A 19,404-nucleotide genomic window follows, 5' to 3' on the forward strand; every position below is an offset into this window, starting at 1 on the left:
TCGTGCCCCGGTCCGGGAAGATCCCACAGGCCGTGGAGCGGCTGGGCCCGTGAGCCATGGCTGCTGAGCCTGCGCGTCCAGAGTCTGTGCTCCGCAACGGGAGAGGCCACAACAGTGAGAGGCCCGCGTACCGCAAAAAAAAAAAAAAAAATCAAATGAGATAATGCAATACATGACACCTGACACAACGCCTGGCACCTAGAGGGCTGTCAATCATTCCAGTATTACTGCACGCAAGGTGAGGTGGTAATGCTGATGAGAGACAGAAAAAAGATGCAGCCCCGCCCCTCCGGGACATGCCATTATATGGGGGCTCATGACCTATTCCATAAAGAACTATCAAAACAAGGGGGCACAGTTATGCCAAATGAGTTCTATACTGAGAAATCCCACGGGATTTCAGAGGAAGCAAAAGGGAATAAAAATGACATGTACTGAGGTCTCCCTAGGCAGCAGACAGTGAGAGAGAAGGTGTTGTTTAACACTCATAGGGAAGAAAAATGGGGTTCAGAGAGGTTATGTAACTTGCCCAAGGTTACACAGTTAGTTAAGTGCCTGAACGAGATGCTGTATGATTCTAGAACTTACCCTCTTGACACTATGGCAGCCTTGGTGATATGGGCTGCAGGGATAAGGGATGGCTTCACAGAGGAGGTGGGACTCGACCTGGCCCCTGTGATAATAACGCTCAGTACAGGACATGGGTTGAGGTGCCATTTTACTAATGAGGTTGTGTTCATCAAAAATATAAATGAGGGCCTTCCCTGGTGGCGCAGTGGTTGAGAGTCCGCCTGCCGGTGCAGGGGACACAGGCTCGTGCCCCGGTCCGGGAATATACCACATGCTGAGGAGCGGCTGGTCCCGTGAGCCATGGCCGCTAAGCCTGTGCGTCTGGAGCCTGTGCTCCGCAACGGGAGAGGCCACAACAGTGAGAGGCCCGCGTACCGCAAAAAAAAAAAAAAAAAAAAAAAAAAAAAAGTAAATGAGAAGAAGAGGTAATTTTATGCTTAAAAAAAAAATTTTTTTTTTTGGTACTTTGAAAAGCCAGTATTGGAGAAGAAAAATACTCTCGGTAAGTAATATTGCTTTCTGATAAATGAAGCCATAAGCCCAGTATAGTTCCCTGCAAATGACCTATCACTTGCTCAAAAAATGGTGTATTTTTTAATGCCTCTTGGTAATACAAGAGAATTGCAAGGTCTTTGCAAAGTGTTGCACTCAGAAGTCTTATAAGAAGCCTCTCTTTTCTGAACAGAAATAGTTAACGTGTTCTGTAACTTGAAATAAAAAAGTATGTAAGTGCCAAGTGAGAATAATTTTAGTTAAAATGCAATTAGTTAATTGTCTTTTCTAATCTTCCGCTTTTCAAAATTTCCCAATATACCCTAAATTCTAACTTTAATTTTAAATGAAGATATTAATATAGTAACTGAAAATTATAGGATAGCTTAAAAGCTCGTTTCCCATTAAACTTTTTTTTTCTATTTCATACCTTTGAATACTGTTGAATTGCATCTTAGAAGAAAATTAAAATGCTACAATCCCTTCCTACCCTTTTCCATTTTTTTTTTCTAGGGCACAATAATGCAGAGGGGAGAGGACCAGTGACACATAGCCAGTTGCCTCTCCTCCAGTTCTTGATTATATCCAATCTGGGCCTATGGACTTCCCAATACTAAGGTTCCCATGTACCTTGTAAGATGTTTTGATAACTAAGAAATATGATATATGTGGCCACACATTATACAGGACCCATTGCAGGATACAGGCTGAGTATATAGTAACTGAGTCTCACTGAATGAGGAGAGCTTCGAAATGGTTTTAAAATAAAAATAATGAAGCACAATACAGGTTATTTTTATATTAAGGCTAAGTGGTTTTTCCCCAAAAAGATACTGCACAGGAGAATAAATAATAAAAGGAGAAGAGATTCAACATGTGTGGGAGGAAGCAATTTTGTACCTTGTTGATGATGTGTATCACTCCATTTGTGGCTGCATTGTCACCATCAATGACGCACGCTCCTTCGATTGTGATATTCTGTAAATGCACCACAGTGAGAAGGTGAGTCCCTATAGAGTACACCCAGGGATTGAATTATTTCTGGGTTTCCCACTTCTTGAGTAGTAGTGACCTTCTCACTTTTGGACCATGACACAAATTCAGAAATATTTTTAAATTGTGAGCCTTTTGACATTACACACGCACACACACACACACACACACATACACAATTGAAATGAAATAATACTTTCCTCTACCATGTGGGAGGCACTTGATCATCGATTCTACTCTATTTCATTCTATTTCATTAAAAAAGTGCTAGGGACTTCCCTGGTGGCACAGTGGTTAAGAACCCTCCTGTCAATGCAGGGGACACGGGTTCAATCCCTGGTCCAGGAAGATCCCACATGCTGCAGAGCAACTAAGCCCGTGCGCCACAACTACTGAGCCTGAGCTCTAGAGCCCACGAGCCACAAATACTGAGCCTGTGTGCCACAACTGAAGCCCATGCACCCCAACTACTGAAGCCCGCGCCGCCTACAGCCCGAGCTCTGCAACAAGAGAAGTCCCCACTCGCTGCAACTAGAGAAAGCCCGTGCGCTGCAAAGAAGAACCAACGCTGCCAAAAAAAAAGAAAAAAAAGTGCTGGCTGAGGCGCACTAAAGTGACCCTGCAGTTGGAAAAACACCACAGATAACGTTGTGGATTGAACTGTGTCTCCCAAATTTGTATGCTGGAGTCCTAACCACCACTGCCTCAGAATGTGACCTTATTTGGAGACAGGGTCTTTACAGAGGTAATTAAGTTAAAATGAGGTCATTAGGGTGGGCCCTAATCCAATATGACTGGTGTCCTTAAAAGAAAGGATATTTGGGCACAGACAGCTATGTAGGGAGAAGACCATGTGAACATGGGGACGGTCATCTACAAGCCAAGGAGAGAGCCTGATGTCAGTCCTCAGAGAGAACCAACCCTGCCCACACCTTGACCTTGGACTTCGAGCCTCCAGAACTCTGAGACAAAAATTTCTCTTGTTTAAGCCACCCAGTCTGTGGTTCTTTGTTATAGTAGGCCTAGCAAACTAATACAGATAGTTACTGACTTTTCAAGGATATTAATTACACGGGGAAAGGAGCTAAGTAAACCCAAATGCCCGCTCACGCAGCCACTGACCAAGCATGACACATGTGGGCTCCACTCTCTCTGGTTTCCTCTCCTCTTCTCCCACCACTGCCCTTTGTCTGAAATTCCTCCTGGGAACCCTGGGTGCAGAGGGGACTTGCCTCACCCTGAGCACATCAGCAGAGGTCCTGAAACAAACATTCCTGGCTACCTTGCACATCTCTTCTGGTTACAGGGAGACATTTCTATCAGGCGTAAGAAAGAACCCATAACAACTGTGTCTTTGATGGTTAGCTGCTCCAGCTCACAGGTCTTGATTGATTTACCTCTGAATCTACGGAACCTGGGATGAACCTTCCCAGGGTGGGTGTTCAATTAATGCTTGCTCAGAGCATCAGTGATTTAAAACACCAATGGAAAACCACCCATTGTCTGATATATGCATGCAACATTCTAGAATTATTGTAATAAGATGTAAAGAGTCCATGGGACCATATGTAACTCTTTTCTGCTTTCTAAAAGGAATGATCTGATGAAGCACATATATTTAGGTAATACTAGGCAGAGAGCCTTTTCACAGCACCATCACTGATGGGTAGGTAGGCAGAAATGCTTTAGAGCTGCAATTCTAGAATATTCTAACTCTGGCCCATGCTCCATTGATGGGGCAGTTCTCATTTCCCAGTAGAGTCTCCATTTTCATCTTGCGCAGTTCATAGAAAGAGCTTTAAAACACTGCCACATTCAGCAGGGCAGCCAGACTTCCTCACAGAAAACTGAATCCAAGTCCTTGAAACACTATAGAAAAAGCCAGAAGGTGAGCTTCTACAGGGCTCTGCTGTCCTGTGAACTGTCCTGTCTCCAAAACTCAGATCAGTTCCTGGGGCATAGGAGGTGTTCAGTAAGTATCTGTTTATTTATTTTTTTGGCTGCATCGGGTCTTAGTTGCGGCACGCGGGATCTTCGTTGAGGCATGCGAGATATTTCGTTGTGGCGCGTGGGCTTTTCTCTAGTTGTGGTGTGCAGGTTTTCTCTCTCTAGTTGCAGTGCTTGGGTTTTAGGGCACATGGGCTCTGTAGTTGTGGAGTGCGGGTTCCAGAGCTTGTGGGCTCTGTAGTTCGAGGCACGTGGGCTCTCTAGTTATGGCGTGCAGGCTTAGTTGCCCCACGGCATGTGGGATCTTAGGTCCCCGACCAGGGATTGAACCCACATCCCCAGCATTGGAAGGCGGATTCTTTACCACTGGATCACCAGGGAAGTCCCAATAAATACCTGTTGAGTGACCCTAGCTTAATACAAAATTGTAGTAATCTTGAATGACTCAATTAGTAGGTTTCCAATAACCAGCTCTTAACCACACATAAAAATCAAAGTTGTGAAACTGCGCGGCCTTCACCCAGAAGAAATGAAAGGCTTGCCTTTCCGGATCAGTCTGTTGTCTGTCAGGAAGAGTCTGTGGCCAACCAGTGGGCAGAGAGCTTCATTTTATACTATCCCTGCTACAGAGTGTGAGAGAGAGAGAGAGAGAGAGAGAGAGAGAGAGAGAGAGAGAGAGAGAGAGTGTGTGTGTGTGTGTGTGTGTGTGTGTGTGTGTGTGTGTGTGTCAATAAGGTTGCTAATTGTTGAAGCTGGGTGATACCTACATGGAGGATTTATTCTCCATTTATTTTTGCTCATGTTTGGAAATTTCCCTAAGAGAAAAAAACTAAAAGTACACTATGAACATAGGTCACAAGTTTCCACTAAACAGACACAATACGACGCTCTCTTACCCCATCCGCCTTCGCCAGGTGGAGGAAGTTGCCCTGCAAAGACGTTGCCAGCATGTCAGAAGGTGACAGGGCCTGCAGATCGGCCACTCCATATGTGCCCAGTAGCGTATGGTACCTACAACAACAGTCCATAAGGGCTGTAATGAGATCAATGCTTGAGGTGGTGGCATCGTGAGGAGTTAAGAGAGTGGGTTCTGAAGCCAGACTACCAGGTTCAAAATCTCCCCCTGTAACTTCAGCCATGGTGCCTGGGGTTAGTTAATTAACCACCCTGTGCCTCGGTTTCCGCATCTATAAAACGGGAATAATTCTGTCTATTTCACAGGGTCCTTGGGAGGATTAACTAGGTTGTACATAAAGCAGTTGGCACAGAATTGGCTGTCAGTCATGTTGATGACTTCCATCCTGGGGTAAGGAGGTGAGGGGGTCCTGGGACATGGTCAGTTGCATGGATCTGAAGGACCACGTGGCCTCCCTTCACTGAACTTCATTCACATTGATGCTAGTAAGATATCATGAAGAATAAAACACGCGTAATACCTACTTTATGAGGGCGGGAATATTGCTCTTGGTCAACCAAAAGGCTTTCTCATCTTGGTCCATGTCCTCAATAGCTCGCTGGGAAGGCACGAGGATGGTGAGGTTTGAGGCGGCTGACAGCATGGGTTGTAGGGAAGCATTCTGAATCGCAGAAGGAAAACAAACGGGCCTGACTCATGTCAGAGGACAAATGCTGACTTAATGCTTGGCAGAGATGACAATTTCCCATGTGATATAATTTCAGAGATGCTGGGAAGGTCCTAGGGGCCCCTTTCCCAAATCAATCCCAACTACTGGCTGATGCCTCCTCTTCCCTCTGAGACTCATTCCTTTTATTTAAACGTGTGAACCTTGACAAAAGGCAAATTTTCCTGATCAGGTCACACCTGAGTCATTATCAGTCATTCACCCTTTAGTCTAAATGAAGAGGCAGAGAAGAGTCTTGACAGTGTCATGCGTGTGTGTGCACATGTGTGTACAGAGGACCTTGAGAATCCTTGGACACCTTTGGAATAAGGATGGTGGGAAGATTACAGGAACAGTTTCAGCATGAGAGAGAGACTGGAGGCCTGAAATCAAACTTCATCTACTCACCTAGAGCTACTTCTGGGTAGAAGCAGTGGTGGGCTTATGTTTCACAACCGGCTCTCCAAGAAAAACAAACAAACAAAAGCCCCGCTTCGTAGTGTTCACTGATTTCTGTGGTGTAAGTTCTCCCATCATAGCTGATTCCAAGCTACCGCCATAACAGCATAGAAAGTGGAGCTGGGAAAGCTGTGCTCTTGTGAGCTAGGACGAGTGGGTCTAGCACACCACAGGGAAAGCTTATGAGTGTGGAGTGGGTCTGTATGAAAATTAGCACCTGCTATAGGACCCTCAGTCCCTGCTCTCCCATGGGATGGGGGTCAGAGGGACCCCACATGGAAGCAACAGGAAGGTGTCCTGGAGTGGCAGCTGACCTGACACTGCGTATCTTGGCATCTGTCTTCTTAAAAGGGACAAACCACCTGTCACGATGGCTGGCTGAACCTGCCACCTTGGGCCACTCAGGCAAAGATGACAGAGATTCAGACAACTGGGGATGGTAGGGATTAAACTCTTTGTTATAGAACTTTCCAAAAGAGAGGGAAAAGCTCCTCTGGGCATGTTGGGCTGAGGGCTAAACACACATGAAATATGATAGTACTGCAACTATAAATGCCAAATATAATTTGGTGAATTACCGTGATGAATTATGCTGACTTTTCAAAAATACCTCTTTTGATGAATGAAGTTATACATATGTATTTGGATTGGTTGAAAAGTCGACCACCCCAGCTTATCTTAGACCAGAAGCTCTTGGTCCTGGTTGCATGTTAGAATCACCTGGGAAAGTGTTAAAATACAGTGATGCCCAGGTCAAACCTCTACCCGATCAAATCAGAGAGTCTGGGGGTGGGAGCCTAGGCATGGCTATTGAAAAACATCTGTTCCATGTGGTTCTAAAGTGGAATCAAAGCTGAGAACACCTGTTCTAGACAATTTCCCTCCCTCCCCCTCACCAGCTGCATTTTCAGTTTTCTGTTACATGTAGTCCAAATATCTAAAGGTATTATATATTCCCAATCCTAATTCCAACAAAGGTACTCACATTTATCCACTGGTTAAATATAGCTGCTGCAGAGAGAAAGGACAATTCCTTATTCATTTCGTGCAAGAGAGGGAGGAGAGAGGAGAGAGAACACAGAGGAGGATCAATGAGAAGCATAATCACAGGGCATCTCTGGGCATCGTCCTTGCCAGCCTTGTCGATGCCGACATGAGTGATGCCCAGGCTGGATGAATCCCCATGTTGCCAGAGCCATGCATTTCTTTCATGTTTAATGGCTTGAATTATCTTCTATATTCGAGATAAAGGAGTAATTCCAGAAACTTTAAATGAAACAACCACCTCAAGTTCGTCCAAATCAGAATTTGTGTTGTAAGAACACGGCCATCCAGCCCTACAGGAGGGTCACAGAACTCAGTAAACTGCCCCCTTTCAGAGCTAGCATTGAGCAGGGGCTTGGGACACAGTGCCAAACCCCTCGGGTTTTCTTTCTGGTTTGGTCATTTCCTAGTTCCTTGGGCAAGTTACTTCATCTCTCTGGGCTTCAATGTTCCCAGCTATAAAATAGGGATGATAAAAGCTCCAACTGATAGCGTTGATGTGGAAACTGGAAGAGTTAATGTTTTTAAAGTGCTTAGAATAGAGGATGGCATGCAGGACACAGTCAGTAGGTTTTAGCCACTATTATTTTTAACTTATCCACCATGGGGTCTGTTAATGGACATATATACTGAACCATCACAATTGGCACCAGGTCGGAGTGAGGGAGGATATAAGATATGAAAGAGAAAAGATGGCCCCTGATCTTACGCAGCTTACAGTTGTTTTGGGGATGTTAGGATGTGAAAAAATAACACAGGGTGCTGATAGATCAGTGATGTTTGAAGGTGTGATAGATTAAAGAAAGCTCTAGACTTTGAGTTTAAAAAGTCTGGGTTCAGGGCTTCCCTGGTGGCGCAGTGGTTGGGAGTCTGCCTGCCGATGCAGGAGACACGGCATCGTGACCCCGTTCGGGCAGATCCCACATGCCGTGGAGTGGCTGGGCCCGTGAGCCATGGCCGCTAGGCCTGTGCGTCCGGAGCCTGTGCTCCGCAGCGGGAGAGGCCACAGCAGTGAGAGGCCCGTGTACTGCAAAAAAAAAAAAAAAAAAAAGTCTGGGTTCAATTCCTGGGTCTGCCATTTACCAGCTGTGTGATCTTGGGCAAGTCACTTAACCTCTCTGAGAACTCAAGTGCCTCACCTGAAAAATGAAAATGATGATGCCTTGCTCCTGGGATTATGAACATTACATGCATTAATGTATGTGAAAACATTTTAAAAATTATTAAACACCACGAAAATGGCAACAACAATTATTATGTGCAAATTTACCAAAAGGCAATACATCTCAGAGCTATCTTAATTCCTTTTTGAAAGTGGTTGAGGTTATGGAATAAGTTAGTAAATACCGGTTAAAAAGTAAATCAGTTAGTAAATAGATAAGTACAAGAGCTGAGATGCTCGGGTAATCCCTTCAAGGAGAGGAGGGCACGAGCTGGACCTGAACTGCTGGCAGAAAGACCTGAGGCTGGGTCCGTGGGGGAAGGGAACGGAGCCAGGAAGGTGACAGCTGGGAAGGCAACAGCTCAGCTAAGCTGGTTGAAGTGAGTTGAGTCCATGGGAAGTCCTCAGAGTATCAGGCCGAGGATTTGGACTTGATCTTGTTTTCCGTGGGAGGTGAGGGGCATTGTGAAAGCAGGGTTTTAGGGTTTTAAGGTTTTAGGAAATGTGGCCATGGACAGTGCAGAGAAAATGTTGAGTCCACGCTCCATGGTCTGAATGTCAGGAGACAGGCCTGATGGGATGAGCAGGAGAAACAGGTTCAGGAAAGAGCAGGAAGGACCCTGATAGGCAGGGAGGCCAAGGTCAGATGCTGCAGCTGCCAGGGAGCACATTAGGGCAGGTGCAGCCCTGGGCACCGTTACACCAGTGGTTTCCATTGAGAGGAGGGGTAGGAACCAAACTCCAGTGAGTTAAACAAAAAGTGAGTGATGAGAAATTCACCAATTTACTATCTCATTTCAGCAGATTTTTTTTTTTTTTTGGCAGTACGTGGGCCTCTCACTGTTGTGGCCTCTCCCGTTGCGGAGCACAGGCTCCAGACGCACAGGCCCAGTGGTCATGGCTCACGGGCCCAGCTGCTCCACGGCATGTGGGATCCTCCCGGACCGGGGCACGAACCCGTGTCCCCTGCATCGGCAGGCGAACTCTCAACCACTGTGCCACCAGGGAAGCCCTCAGCAAATCTTTATGAACAGTAGGAGTGAAGTAGGAAACAAGGACAAAGAGCTGCCCTCAAGAGTTGACAGTCCAGTGGGGAGACAGACAGTTAGGTGGGACGTGCCCTACGCTCATAGAACATACTAATGGTTAAGTGCTTGGGCTCTGCATGGAGACAGCTGAGCGACCTTAGGCAAGTTTGCTTAGGCTCTCAGTTTCCTAATCTATAAAGTGGGCATAATAATAGCATAAGCCCAGAGGTTGTGGTTTAAAGGGGGTGCTGCAGCATATTAAGGATTTAGTAAGATGCCTGGTACACAGAAGGTGCGCGTGCATGCGTGCGTGCACACATGCACACACACCCCCACCCCCAGACAGGGGTAAGCACAAGGTGCTCTGGGTGCTTATAGGAGGCACACAACCCGGACAGGAGTGCCCCAGAGCTCAGCAGGGGCCAGTTATTTGCTCATTTGGGAAGTCTGGGACTAGAAAGAGACAGAATGGCAAGAAAGGGAAGCCAAGACTGCTTGGTACACAGAAGGTGCCAAATAAAAGTTACCTCCCTTCAACTTGTAGAAAATTTGTGACCCACAGAGCACATATGCCATTTATGAGACGCAGTTTGCTTCAGATAAAATCTGGAGCAAATGATTGGTAGAACACTTTAAAGCCATCCTAGCCAAGAGCGCTTTTTTTTTTTTCTTTTAAATTTGAAGATTTTTGTCTTTATTATTCTGTACTGGAGTTGATCTCAGAGGACTTACCACTGCAGCGTTTCCATAGCAGAGAAGGCCATCTCCTTCATAGCCCTCTTGGCAAACACAACTCCAGACACCAGAAGAAGTAAACTGACAGGTTGCCTGATACAAAGAAAATGAGAGAAATGATTTGCTTTCCCAACTAAAGCATTAGATATGAGGTACACCTGTGAATCCTCAGGCTCCGTCTACAGTGAGAACTGCAAATTTGGGGCTGAAAGATGGTGGAAGTAACCCACAGGCCCTCAGCCCTTTCTGCAGGTTTGGTGCACTTCTTATGGAATCACAATTAGATTCTTTCTTTTCATCCCTGCCAAGATTTAGCAAGCAGAAATCAGGACACACAGTTAATGTGAATTTCAGATAAACAAAGAGGTGTTTGTATAAGTACGTCCCATATAGTATTTGGGGGCACGCTTGTGCCAGAAAAGAATTCGCTGTGTATCTGAAATTCAATTTTAACTGGGTGTTCTGCATTTTATCTGGCAACCCTATGTTGGTTCTTCCACGCTTTGGAACGAAGTGAAAGTTCCAATAACCTCTCACGTGTGGAATGTCAGGGCTTGCTTGAGCTTAAATGAAGCAAGTGTGTTGGAGCTTCTTCAGCTTTATGAAGTGCTTTCATGATTCTTGGGTAACGGATACTTTAGAGGCATCTCCTCCCATTTTTTTTTTTGTCTTTGAATATTACCCACCTGCCCACACTACTAGGCGTGGGTCTGGCAGTCCTGTTCATGATATGTCACCCCACTGCCTGGCCATCATTGAGTGTCTCATATGTGGACACCTGGACCCGGCTGGGCTGGTCAGATCCTTTCTCCTATGAGTTAGAATTGGGACACAGAGTGCTGTTAAGTTAGTGGGCATCACTGGTAGTGGGGTAGACGTTCCTCTAAGAACAGGGAGCCACCTACCCCAAGATGCACAGAACTGCACTTAAAGTTGGGAGAGAGAGTGAGAGAAAGAGGGAGACAAAGACAAAGAGAAAGTAAAAGCACAGGGAGTAGCAAAATGAGAAATTGCATGGTCTCAGAGGATCGAGGGAAGAAGCTGCCTTGATCTTGATTCCAAGCCCTTGGGAAGTTTTGGAATTCCTGACTATGGAGCTACCCTGGCGGCATATGTCCAACAAATTCCTTTTTAGCTTAAGCTGATTTGTGTGGATTCTGTTACTTGCAAGCAAAAGCACTGTGACTAAGGTGTCGTCTTCACTGGTTCTGATGCTGGGTGCTTAGTGATGTTCTCTTAAAAACATGAACACAACCAGCTCTAACATCTTTGCCTGCTCTTCCATAATTTAGGAACAAGCCTCAACCTACCCTTGAATGGGCATTTTCACTAATAATTTGGGTAAAACTTTGTTATGACATTCAAAATGGGAGTCTAGTTACCCTTTAAATTATCCCGGTGATTTAGAATTGCCAGATTTAGCAAATAAAAATACCGACTACGAATTTTAGATAAGTTATGAATAATTTTTCGGTTAAATTTGTCCTATCTAACATTTGGGTCATGTTTGTGCTGGAGGATTATTTGTCATTTATTAGAAATTCAGATTTAACCGGTAATCTTATCTGGCAATTGTATGTTGGTTCTTCCAAGCTTTAGAATGGAGTGAAAGTTGCAATAATTACATTCTGCTTAGGGAACTCCCTTTGGGAGTAAGAGAGATTTTGTTCATTACTGGGCCCAGATAAAAAATAACCCAACCTTCTTCTTTCTCAAGGAATTTTTTTAAGTATTAATGAAAAAAATCAAGTAACTCACCAGTGGATGACATTTCCCAGTTTGTTCCAAGCAGGAAGTTACCGGTTCACAGTCAATCCCATTGCCTCGAAATCCTTTCTTGCACTCACACTCATTCTGTAATTCCAAGAGCAAAGTCAAACGGATTATTGAAAACAATTGCCTTCCATGCCCTGCTCTCACACTGTACCACAAAATTAAGTATGGAAACCATCACTGTTTGGCTCTTTTAGAGAACACCATTAATGTCTTTCGTTTATTACACTTCAGATTCTGGAGCTATTGGCCTCCACATTCTACATTACATTTCCCAGTCTGATAGTCCTTTGGTGCTTTTTGAATTCATTACCCTAGAGGGGCCATATGGAGATTTGTCTCAGGGAGAACTTAGATCCTAAAGAGCATCACAGTGGAAAAATGGGCCCCTCCATCTAAAAGGGAAAGATTAAGGAAGTCATGGAGCATCCACTTGGTGGAGATCCATGCACATGGCCACTGCTAGTCGGGAAGGCACGTTGTGTAATTTAGAACAGGCATTCCCTCTGAGCAGGCAAATCTGAGTAAAGTACCACCTCTACATGGACAACCCATGGCTAGTGGCTCAGCAGGTAGACAGTTTCATCATGCAACAAAAAAGTCCCCCCTTCCTCTGGGAAGCTTTAGGTCCACACCAGGGTATATACCTTGGTGAGCAGGGTACAGGCTGGGTTTCAGCCCGTTTGCCCCATAGGCTGGGTACTTTGTGTAGTACACAAACTACACCACAGAAGCAATGGTGCTGATCTTGCAGCTATTAAATATGATGATGATGATGATAGTGGTGGGTTGTATGATAAAATGGGGGAATGTCTGTGCTAAGTACAGAATAGGAACCAAACAAAACTGCAGTGGATCGCAACAAGGTAGAGAAAAATATAAACCTGTGCATTAAGAAGACCAGAAAGAAAAGATACATCAGCACACAAACGGTGATTGTGGGAGTGCTGTGAATGGTTTTCATTTTTCTCCACTCTTTTACTTTCCCAAATGTCTTCCATTATTAAACATTATCTTGAAGTTTAAAACATAATTTAGGGGGCTTCCCTGGTGGCGCAGTGGTTAAGAATCCTCCTGCCAGTGCAGCGGACATGGGTTCGAGCCCTGGTCTAGGAAGATCCCACATGCTGCAGAGCAACTAAGCCCGTGCGCCACAACTACTGAGCCTGCGCTCTAGAGCCCGCGAGCCACAACTACTGAGCCTGCATGCCACAACTACTGAAGCCCACATGTCTAGAGCCCGTGCTCCACAACAAGAGAAGCCACCGCAGTGAGAAGCCTGCGCACCACAACAAAGAGTAGCCCCCGCCCGCCACAACTAGAGAAAGCCCGCGAGCAGCAACAAAGACCCAATGCAGCCAAAAAGAAATAATAAATAAATAAATAAAATTAAAAAAACCCCTATAATTTAAACAGGAGTAATCTCTTCAACAGATAACGAACACAGGTATTGAGTGACCTTATGGAACCAGCAATGAACCTCAAAGCTGCTTTCACTAAAGAGAGGAAGATAAAGCATACAATGTAAATAAGAATAGTCCAATCTTAACTGGAAAACAAGAGATGCTGTAAGTCTTATGGATGAACTGGCACATGAGATGCTTCTGTGATGAGGACCACTGCTCTTCAGAGGAGAGAGGATGAGCTGGGAAGTGGGGCATGGCTGGACCTTGGGAGAGGGTGGGAGGAGTGGGGAGTCCATGAAAGCTGAGGGTACATGTCAGAAAAATAAACAGAGGTGGGAAAGTAGGAACATTTGATTGGTGAAGGGCTATTGAGGGACTGGTCTAGAGAGTGGATACATCCAGAGGTGATACAAGACAGCCCATTAAGTTGTGGGAAGAAAGGAATAGAACTCCTATTTATGAATTTTTTATCTTTAAGGGTATAAGTATTATTTGCTATATATGCTTTATAAGGTAAAGTGGGTAGCTTTTTTTTTTTTTTTTTTTTTTTTTGTGGTGTACGGGCCTCTCACTGTTGTGGCCTCTCCCGTTGCAGAGTACAGGCTCCGGACGCACAGGCTCAGCAGCCATGGCTCACGGGCCCAGCCACTCCACGGCATGTGGGATCTTCCCGGACCGGGGCACGAGCCCGCGTCCCCTGCACCGGCAGGCGGACTCTCAACCACGGCGCCACCAGGGAAGCCCAATTGGGTATCTTATATGTGCACATGTATACAACTTTACATGAGAGGGCAAGACCTTGTAAGCAAGAGTGTTTAACCTTCTGTACTTGGTATTGGGGTAGCACGTCCCTGCACCCCCAGCCCTGACATATTGACCCAAACATGGTCTGTCTTTTTTTTTTTTTTTTTTTTGCGGTACGCGGGCCTCTGTGGCCTCTCCCGTTGCGGAGCACAGGCTCCAGACACGCAGGCTCAGCGGCCATGGCTCACGGGCCCAGCCGCTCCGCGGCATATGGGATCCTCCCGGACCGGGGCACGAACCCGTATCCCCTGCATCGGCAGGCGGACTCTCAACCACTGCGCCACCAGGGAGGCCCTGGTCCGTCTTTTAAAATAAAAATTCATGGTAGTTAGGATTTGTGCCTATTTGGAATATATCTACAAGTTTTCGAGCCAACTAATAACACTACTGAGGGCAGTCCTAGCTATGGCCTATTTTATTTCTTATGTAACACTATAAAAAAAAAAGTCACTCCTCCTCTATCTCCCCCATCAGAATGCTTTTCAAATTTGTCTGCAGAAAGGATGATAGAGCAGAAGGGAATAGATACTCTTATGGGTTGAACTGTGCTCCCCCCATCCCACCCCCCCACTCATATGTTGAAGTCCTGACCCCCAGTACCTCAGAATGTAACCTTATTTGGAAAAAGGATTGTTAATATGTAATTAGTTAAGATGAGGTCATACTGGAGTAGGGTGGGTCCTTAGTCTAATATGACTGGTGTCCTTATAAAAAGGGGAGATTTGGACATAGACATGCACGTGGGAGAATGCCATGTGAACACGAAGGCAGAGATTAGGGTGATGCATGTATAAGCCAAGGAACACCAAAGCCTGTCAGCGAACCACCCAGAGCTGGGAGAGAGGCATGGAACAGATCTGTCATCATAGCCCTTAGAAGGAACCAAACCTGCTGATACCTTGATCCTGGACCTCTAGCCTCCAATCCTGTGAGGCATACATTTTTGTTGTTCTATGACACCCAGTTAGTGATACTTTGTTACAGCAGCCTTAGCAAACTGATACTGATACCAAGAAATTGTTTTTCTTTCTCAAATGTGATGTGGCAACTCAGGTGAGTGAAAAACTAATTGAATTGTTGGTACTTGCTTGGCAAGACAGAAGAATGCAGTGAGTTCTTTCATGATTAGGACCTTTTCATGGCTACAGTCCTAGTACCGTTGTCATTACCTCCCCTGGGGCTGATTAATTCCTAAGAAGTAGCTTTCTCTGCCTCTGTCTCCCTTAAATGAGGTTAAGTGAAAGTGACCCACAAACTGTCGAGTATTACACAGTGTTACAGAGAAATAGTGTGGTCAAGGGTGGTGACCAAAAGGGCAATTCTGGAATCAGACTGTCTGGGTGTGGATCTCACACCGTAATTTGGTTTCTGTGTGATATGAGCAAAGTATTTAACCTCTCCATGCTTCAGTTTCCTCTTTTATAAGATGGAATGATAATAGTACCTAGGTGGCAACAAAAGTAAAAATAAGCAAATGGGATTACATCAAATTAAAACGCTTCTATATGGCAAAGGCGACCATCAACAAAATGAAAAGGCAACCTATGGAATGGGAGAAAATATTTACAAGTCATAATCTGATAAGGGGTTAATATGTAAAATATATAAAGAACTCATACAACTCAACAGCAAAAAACCAAACAATCCAATTAAAAAAATGGGCAGAAGATCTGAGTGGACATTTTCCCAAAGAAGACTTACAGATAACCAACAGGTACATGAAAAGATGCTCAACATGACTAATCATCAGAGGAATGCAAATCAAAACCACAGTGAGATAAAGACAAGAAATAATAAAGTGTTGGTGAGGAAGTGGAGAAAAGGGAACCCTTGTGCACTGTTGGTGGGAATGTAAATTGGTGCAGTCACTGTGGAATATTGTTATGGCGGTTCCTCAAAAAACTAAAAATAGGGCTTCCTTGGTGGCACAGTGGTTGAGAGTCTGCCTGCCGATGCAGGGTACACGGGTTCGTGCCCCAGTCCGGGAAGATCCCACATGCCGCGGAGCGGCTGGGCCCATGAGCCATGACTGCTGAGCCTGCGTGTCCGGAGCCTGTGCTCCGCAATGGGAGAGGCCACAACAGTGAGAGGCCCGCGTACCGCAAAAAAAAAAAAAAAAAAGATAAAAAAAGAAAAAAATACTAAAAATAGAACTACCATATGTTCTAGCAATTCCACTTCTGGGTATTTACCTGAAAAAAAAAAAAAGGAAACGCTAACTCGAAAAGGTATATGCACCCCCATGTTCGTTGCAGCATTATTTACAATAGTCAAGGCATGGAAGCAACCAAACTGCTCATCAACAGATGAATGGATAAAGAATATGTGGTCTATGTATACATTAGAATATTATTTGGCCAAAGAAAGAATGAAATCTTGCCATCTGCAACATAATGGATGGACTTTGAGGGCATTATGCTAAGTGAAATAGGTAAGAAAAAGACAAATGCCATATGATCTCACTTATATGTGGAATCTAAAACAAAACAAAACAAAACAAAACCAAGCTCATAGATATGGAGAACAGACTGGTGGTTGCCAGAGGCTGGGTGGGGTGTGGTGTGGTGAGGGTAAATGGGATCAAAAGGTGAAAAAAAATAGTACCTACATCATAGGTTTGTTGCGACAATTAACCCTTTCCCACTGCTACAAATGATTAAAGAGCTGCAGTAAATTCTAGCCAAAGTAATTCTGTGTCTAGGGGAAAAAACAGTCTACTCCAGGAATCCTGCTTCCTCTTTGCTCTCCACCTCACCACACCTACCTGCCCGGGGCCGATGTACAAACAGGTTGCATTGTGGTGGCAGCTGCCAGCACTGGGCAGCAGGCAGGTGTTGATCTCTGAGCAATCCCTTCCGTCCCCCGTCCATCCCTGATGGCATACACAGATGTGGGTTCCCCTGCCAGTTTTGATGCATTCTGCCTATAGGAGGAAAAGCAGCAGCAAAACCTCTGAAACCCCAGTCCAGCCTCAAGATTCCAAGTGCAAAGCAAGGATTTCCAGAGGTACACTGAAGAAGCTTATATTTACATGGAGTGCAAAGGAAATGATTAAAATACACATTTGCATTAAGATCAATGGAAAAGATAAGATGACTTAAAGAACAAATTTGCTTGTTTTTGGCCAGCTAATGGCCACCGTCACTAACGTCATTGCCATTTATAGAGCCAGGGATTGTTCTGAATACTTTGTAGGTGTAAGCCATCATCTTGAGGAAGGTACTGTGATTATCTCTATTTTACAGATAAGGAAACTGAGGCTCAGAGGAGGTAAGTGACTTGCCCAAGGTCACACAGCTGTAAAGAGGCACGAACTCAGGTCTGTATGATGCTTTAGCCCAAGCTCCTACCTGTACCAACTCCAGGCCTTTCAGGATGACCACACCAGAAAGCTGAAGGACAGAGTAAGAGGTGCAAGGTAAGTTGTCCGGATGAGGCTGAGTGGGTGGGGCTTGCCCAAGCGCAGTCTGGGGGGTTGGGCAAGGCATTTGCATCTGATTTCATCCTCAGAGCCGGGGAAGTTCCCGCGGGATTTCAGCAAGGGGGAAACATGATCTGATCCACTCTGGCTGTGGCTATAGCCAAGAGGAGCATCAGGGAGAACAGTTATTAAACTGTGGGAAAGGAAGGAAGGTGACCTTGGCCGGGTGGTGGTGGTGATATTCAGAAGGTATTAATGAAAGCAACAGTCAGTTTCGGCTATACCCCTGACACTAACAGAACTTAAGGCAAGTCACTTAAGGTCTCTGAGCCTCAGTTTCCTGATCAGTAAAATGGGGATAAACAACATCTGCTTCATTGGGTTGGTGGGAAGAGCAAATGAGATCACATACATGAAAGTCACTTGTAAGCTGTAATGTCTGAATCAGAAGTTTATTACTAATGATCAATATCTGACTCTTTGGCTGTGTTTTTAGAAGCCCAATACCCCTGCACACGTGAACCTGGGGCTCCCCCAGCACACGTGGACTTAGGAAGTGGAGGCTCACAGAAGGTACCTGGCACCATCTTTAAAATGCAGGGTTCAAGCAAATGTGCCTCATGCAATGAAGTCATCTGACACTGCCTTTTGGAAGGTCTTCCCTCAGGATTTCCTAAAAAACCTGGCAGCTTGGAAATAAAGACCAACACTCACATTGCGGCTGCAGCCCCCTCGGGTTAATCCCGAACAAGGGTCCATCTCTGAACAGAGGCTTCCGTCCCCTTCATACCCTGCTTTGCAAACACAGCTGCAAAGAAGAGTGAGCGCAAAAGTCAGCCCTAGAAATATAAGCACCAACTATCCCACCCCTCCCCAAGAAGACCAGCCAGCCAGGGGTGAACGTGTTCACGGCCAGGTGGCCTGACCCTCTGCCCTTGTCGGGGGAGCCATGTACCATGGTGGCCACCAGCACTCCTGGGTCTGCAGTCAGATACACCTGGGTGGGTATCCAGGCCCCACCTCTTAGCAGTTGTGTGACCCTGAGCGAGTCCCTTAACCTCTGGAAGACTGTTTCCTCACCTGGAAAATGGGTCTAACATCTCCCTCATAAAGCTGTGGTATAGAGTGAATGCACATGGGGCGTTCAGCAGGGCACTTGCTCACACTTGCACCTTCTCAGGCTCGACACTGGGCGGCTTTTCTGTCCTTATGGGTCTGGAATCTGTCTCTTTATACCTCAAGTCATTACCTCTGGTTCAGCAGAGAACGACGCTGTCTTCTGTGTGACAGTTCAGTGACTTGAACATGACGATCAGGTGAGACCTCCCCTCTCTCCCTTCTCTGATCTCTCAGATGTTCTTTTTTTTAGAGCACAACATTCTCAGGTGTCTGATTCCATGATCCATCACGCCCTCAGACACTCCTCTCAAAATGCTCCACCTTGAAACTTTAGCTATTAAATAGGACCATTCATTCATTCGTTTGGTCAACCACTATTTATTGAGCGCCCTGTGATAGGTGCTGGGCCACCTATCACATGCCCATGTCACTATTGCAGATTCAGTCATATGTGCTTCACAAAACTCTAAATAAAATTATTTTTCATGCATCAAGAATCCTAGAAGAACTAAATAGTTTAGGTGGTCCCCAAATGAAGAAATAGATTGATCTGTTTCAACACTGATTTACCTAAGTTTATATAGTAAAGACAGACCCATGTTGATGATCCTCTGTGGGTGATTAGAGGTTTTAAAATTTATTTATTGTTTATTTATTTTTTTCTGGCCATGCTTCACAGCTTGCCATATCTTAGTTTCTGACCAGGGATTAAACCCAGGCCCCAGCAGTGAGAGCGCCGAGTCCTAGCCACTGGACTGCCAGGGAATTCCCTTAAGAGGTTTTAAGGGCAATTTTGGTGACTTGTGACTTTCGCCTTATGCACTGATGT

The 19,404-nt window shown here is 45.3% G+C and overlaps 1 protein-coding gene across 1 annotated transcript in view; it reads right to left on the minus strand.

Moving 5' to 3' along the window:
- The window catches only part of STAB2 (stabilin 2), a 155,785-nt gene that overhangs the window by 65,208 nt on the left and 71,173 nt on the right, over positions 1-19,404 (minus strand). Inside the window, exons 24-31 of the mRNA XM_060112405.1 lie at positions 18,171-18,264; positions 16,800-16,958; positions 11,811-11,906; positions 10,050-10,145; positions 7,069-7,116; positions 5,443-5,579; positions 4,899-5,013; positions 1,963-2,040 (exon numbers count right to left, since the gene is read on the minus strand). Of these exons, the coding sequence (XP_059968388.1) occupies positions 1,963-2,040; positions 4,899-5,013; positions 5,443-5,579; positions 7,069-7,116; positions 10,050-10,145; positions 11,811-11,906; positions 16,800-16,958; positions 18,171-18,264 (823 nt within the window). The remainder of the gene's footprint in view (positions 1-1,962; positions 2,041-4,898; positions 5,014-5,442; positions 5,580-7,068; positions 7,117-10,049; positions 10,146-11,810; positions 11,907-16,799; positions 16,959-18,170; positions 18,265-19,404) is intronic.

The sequence above is a fragment of the Mesoplodon densirostris genome, chromosome 11 (genome assembly GCF_025265405.1).
Source record: "Mesoplodon densirostris isolate mMesDen1 chromosome 11, mMesDen1 primary haplotype, whole genome shotgun sequence".
NCBI classification, from domain to species: domain Eukaryota; kingdom Metazoa; phylum Chordata; class Mammalia; order Artiodactyla; family Ziphiidae; genus Mesoplodon; species Mesoplodon densirostris.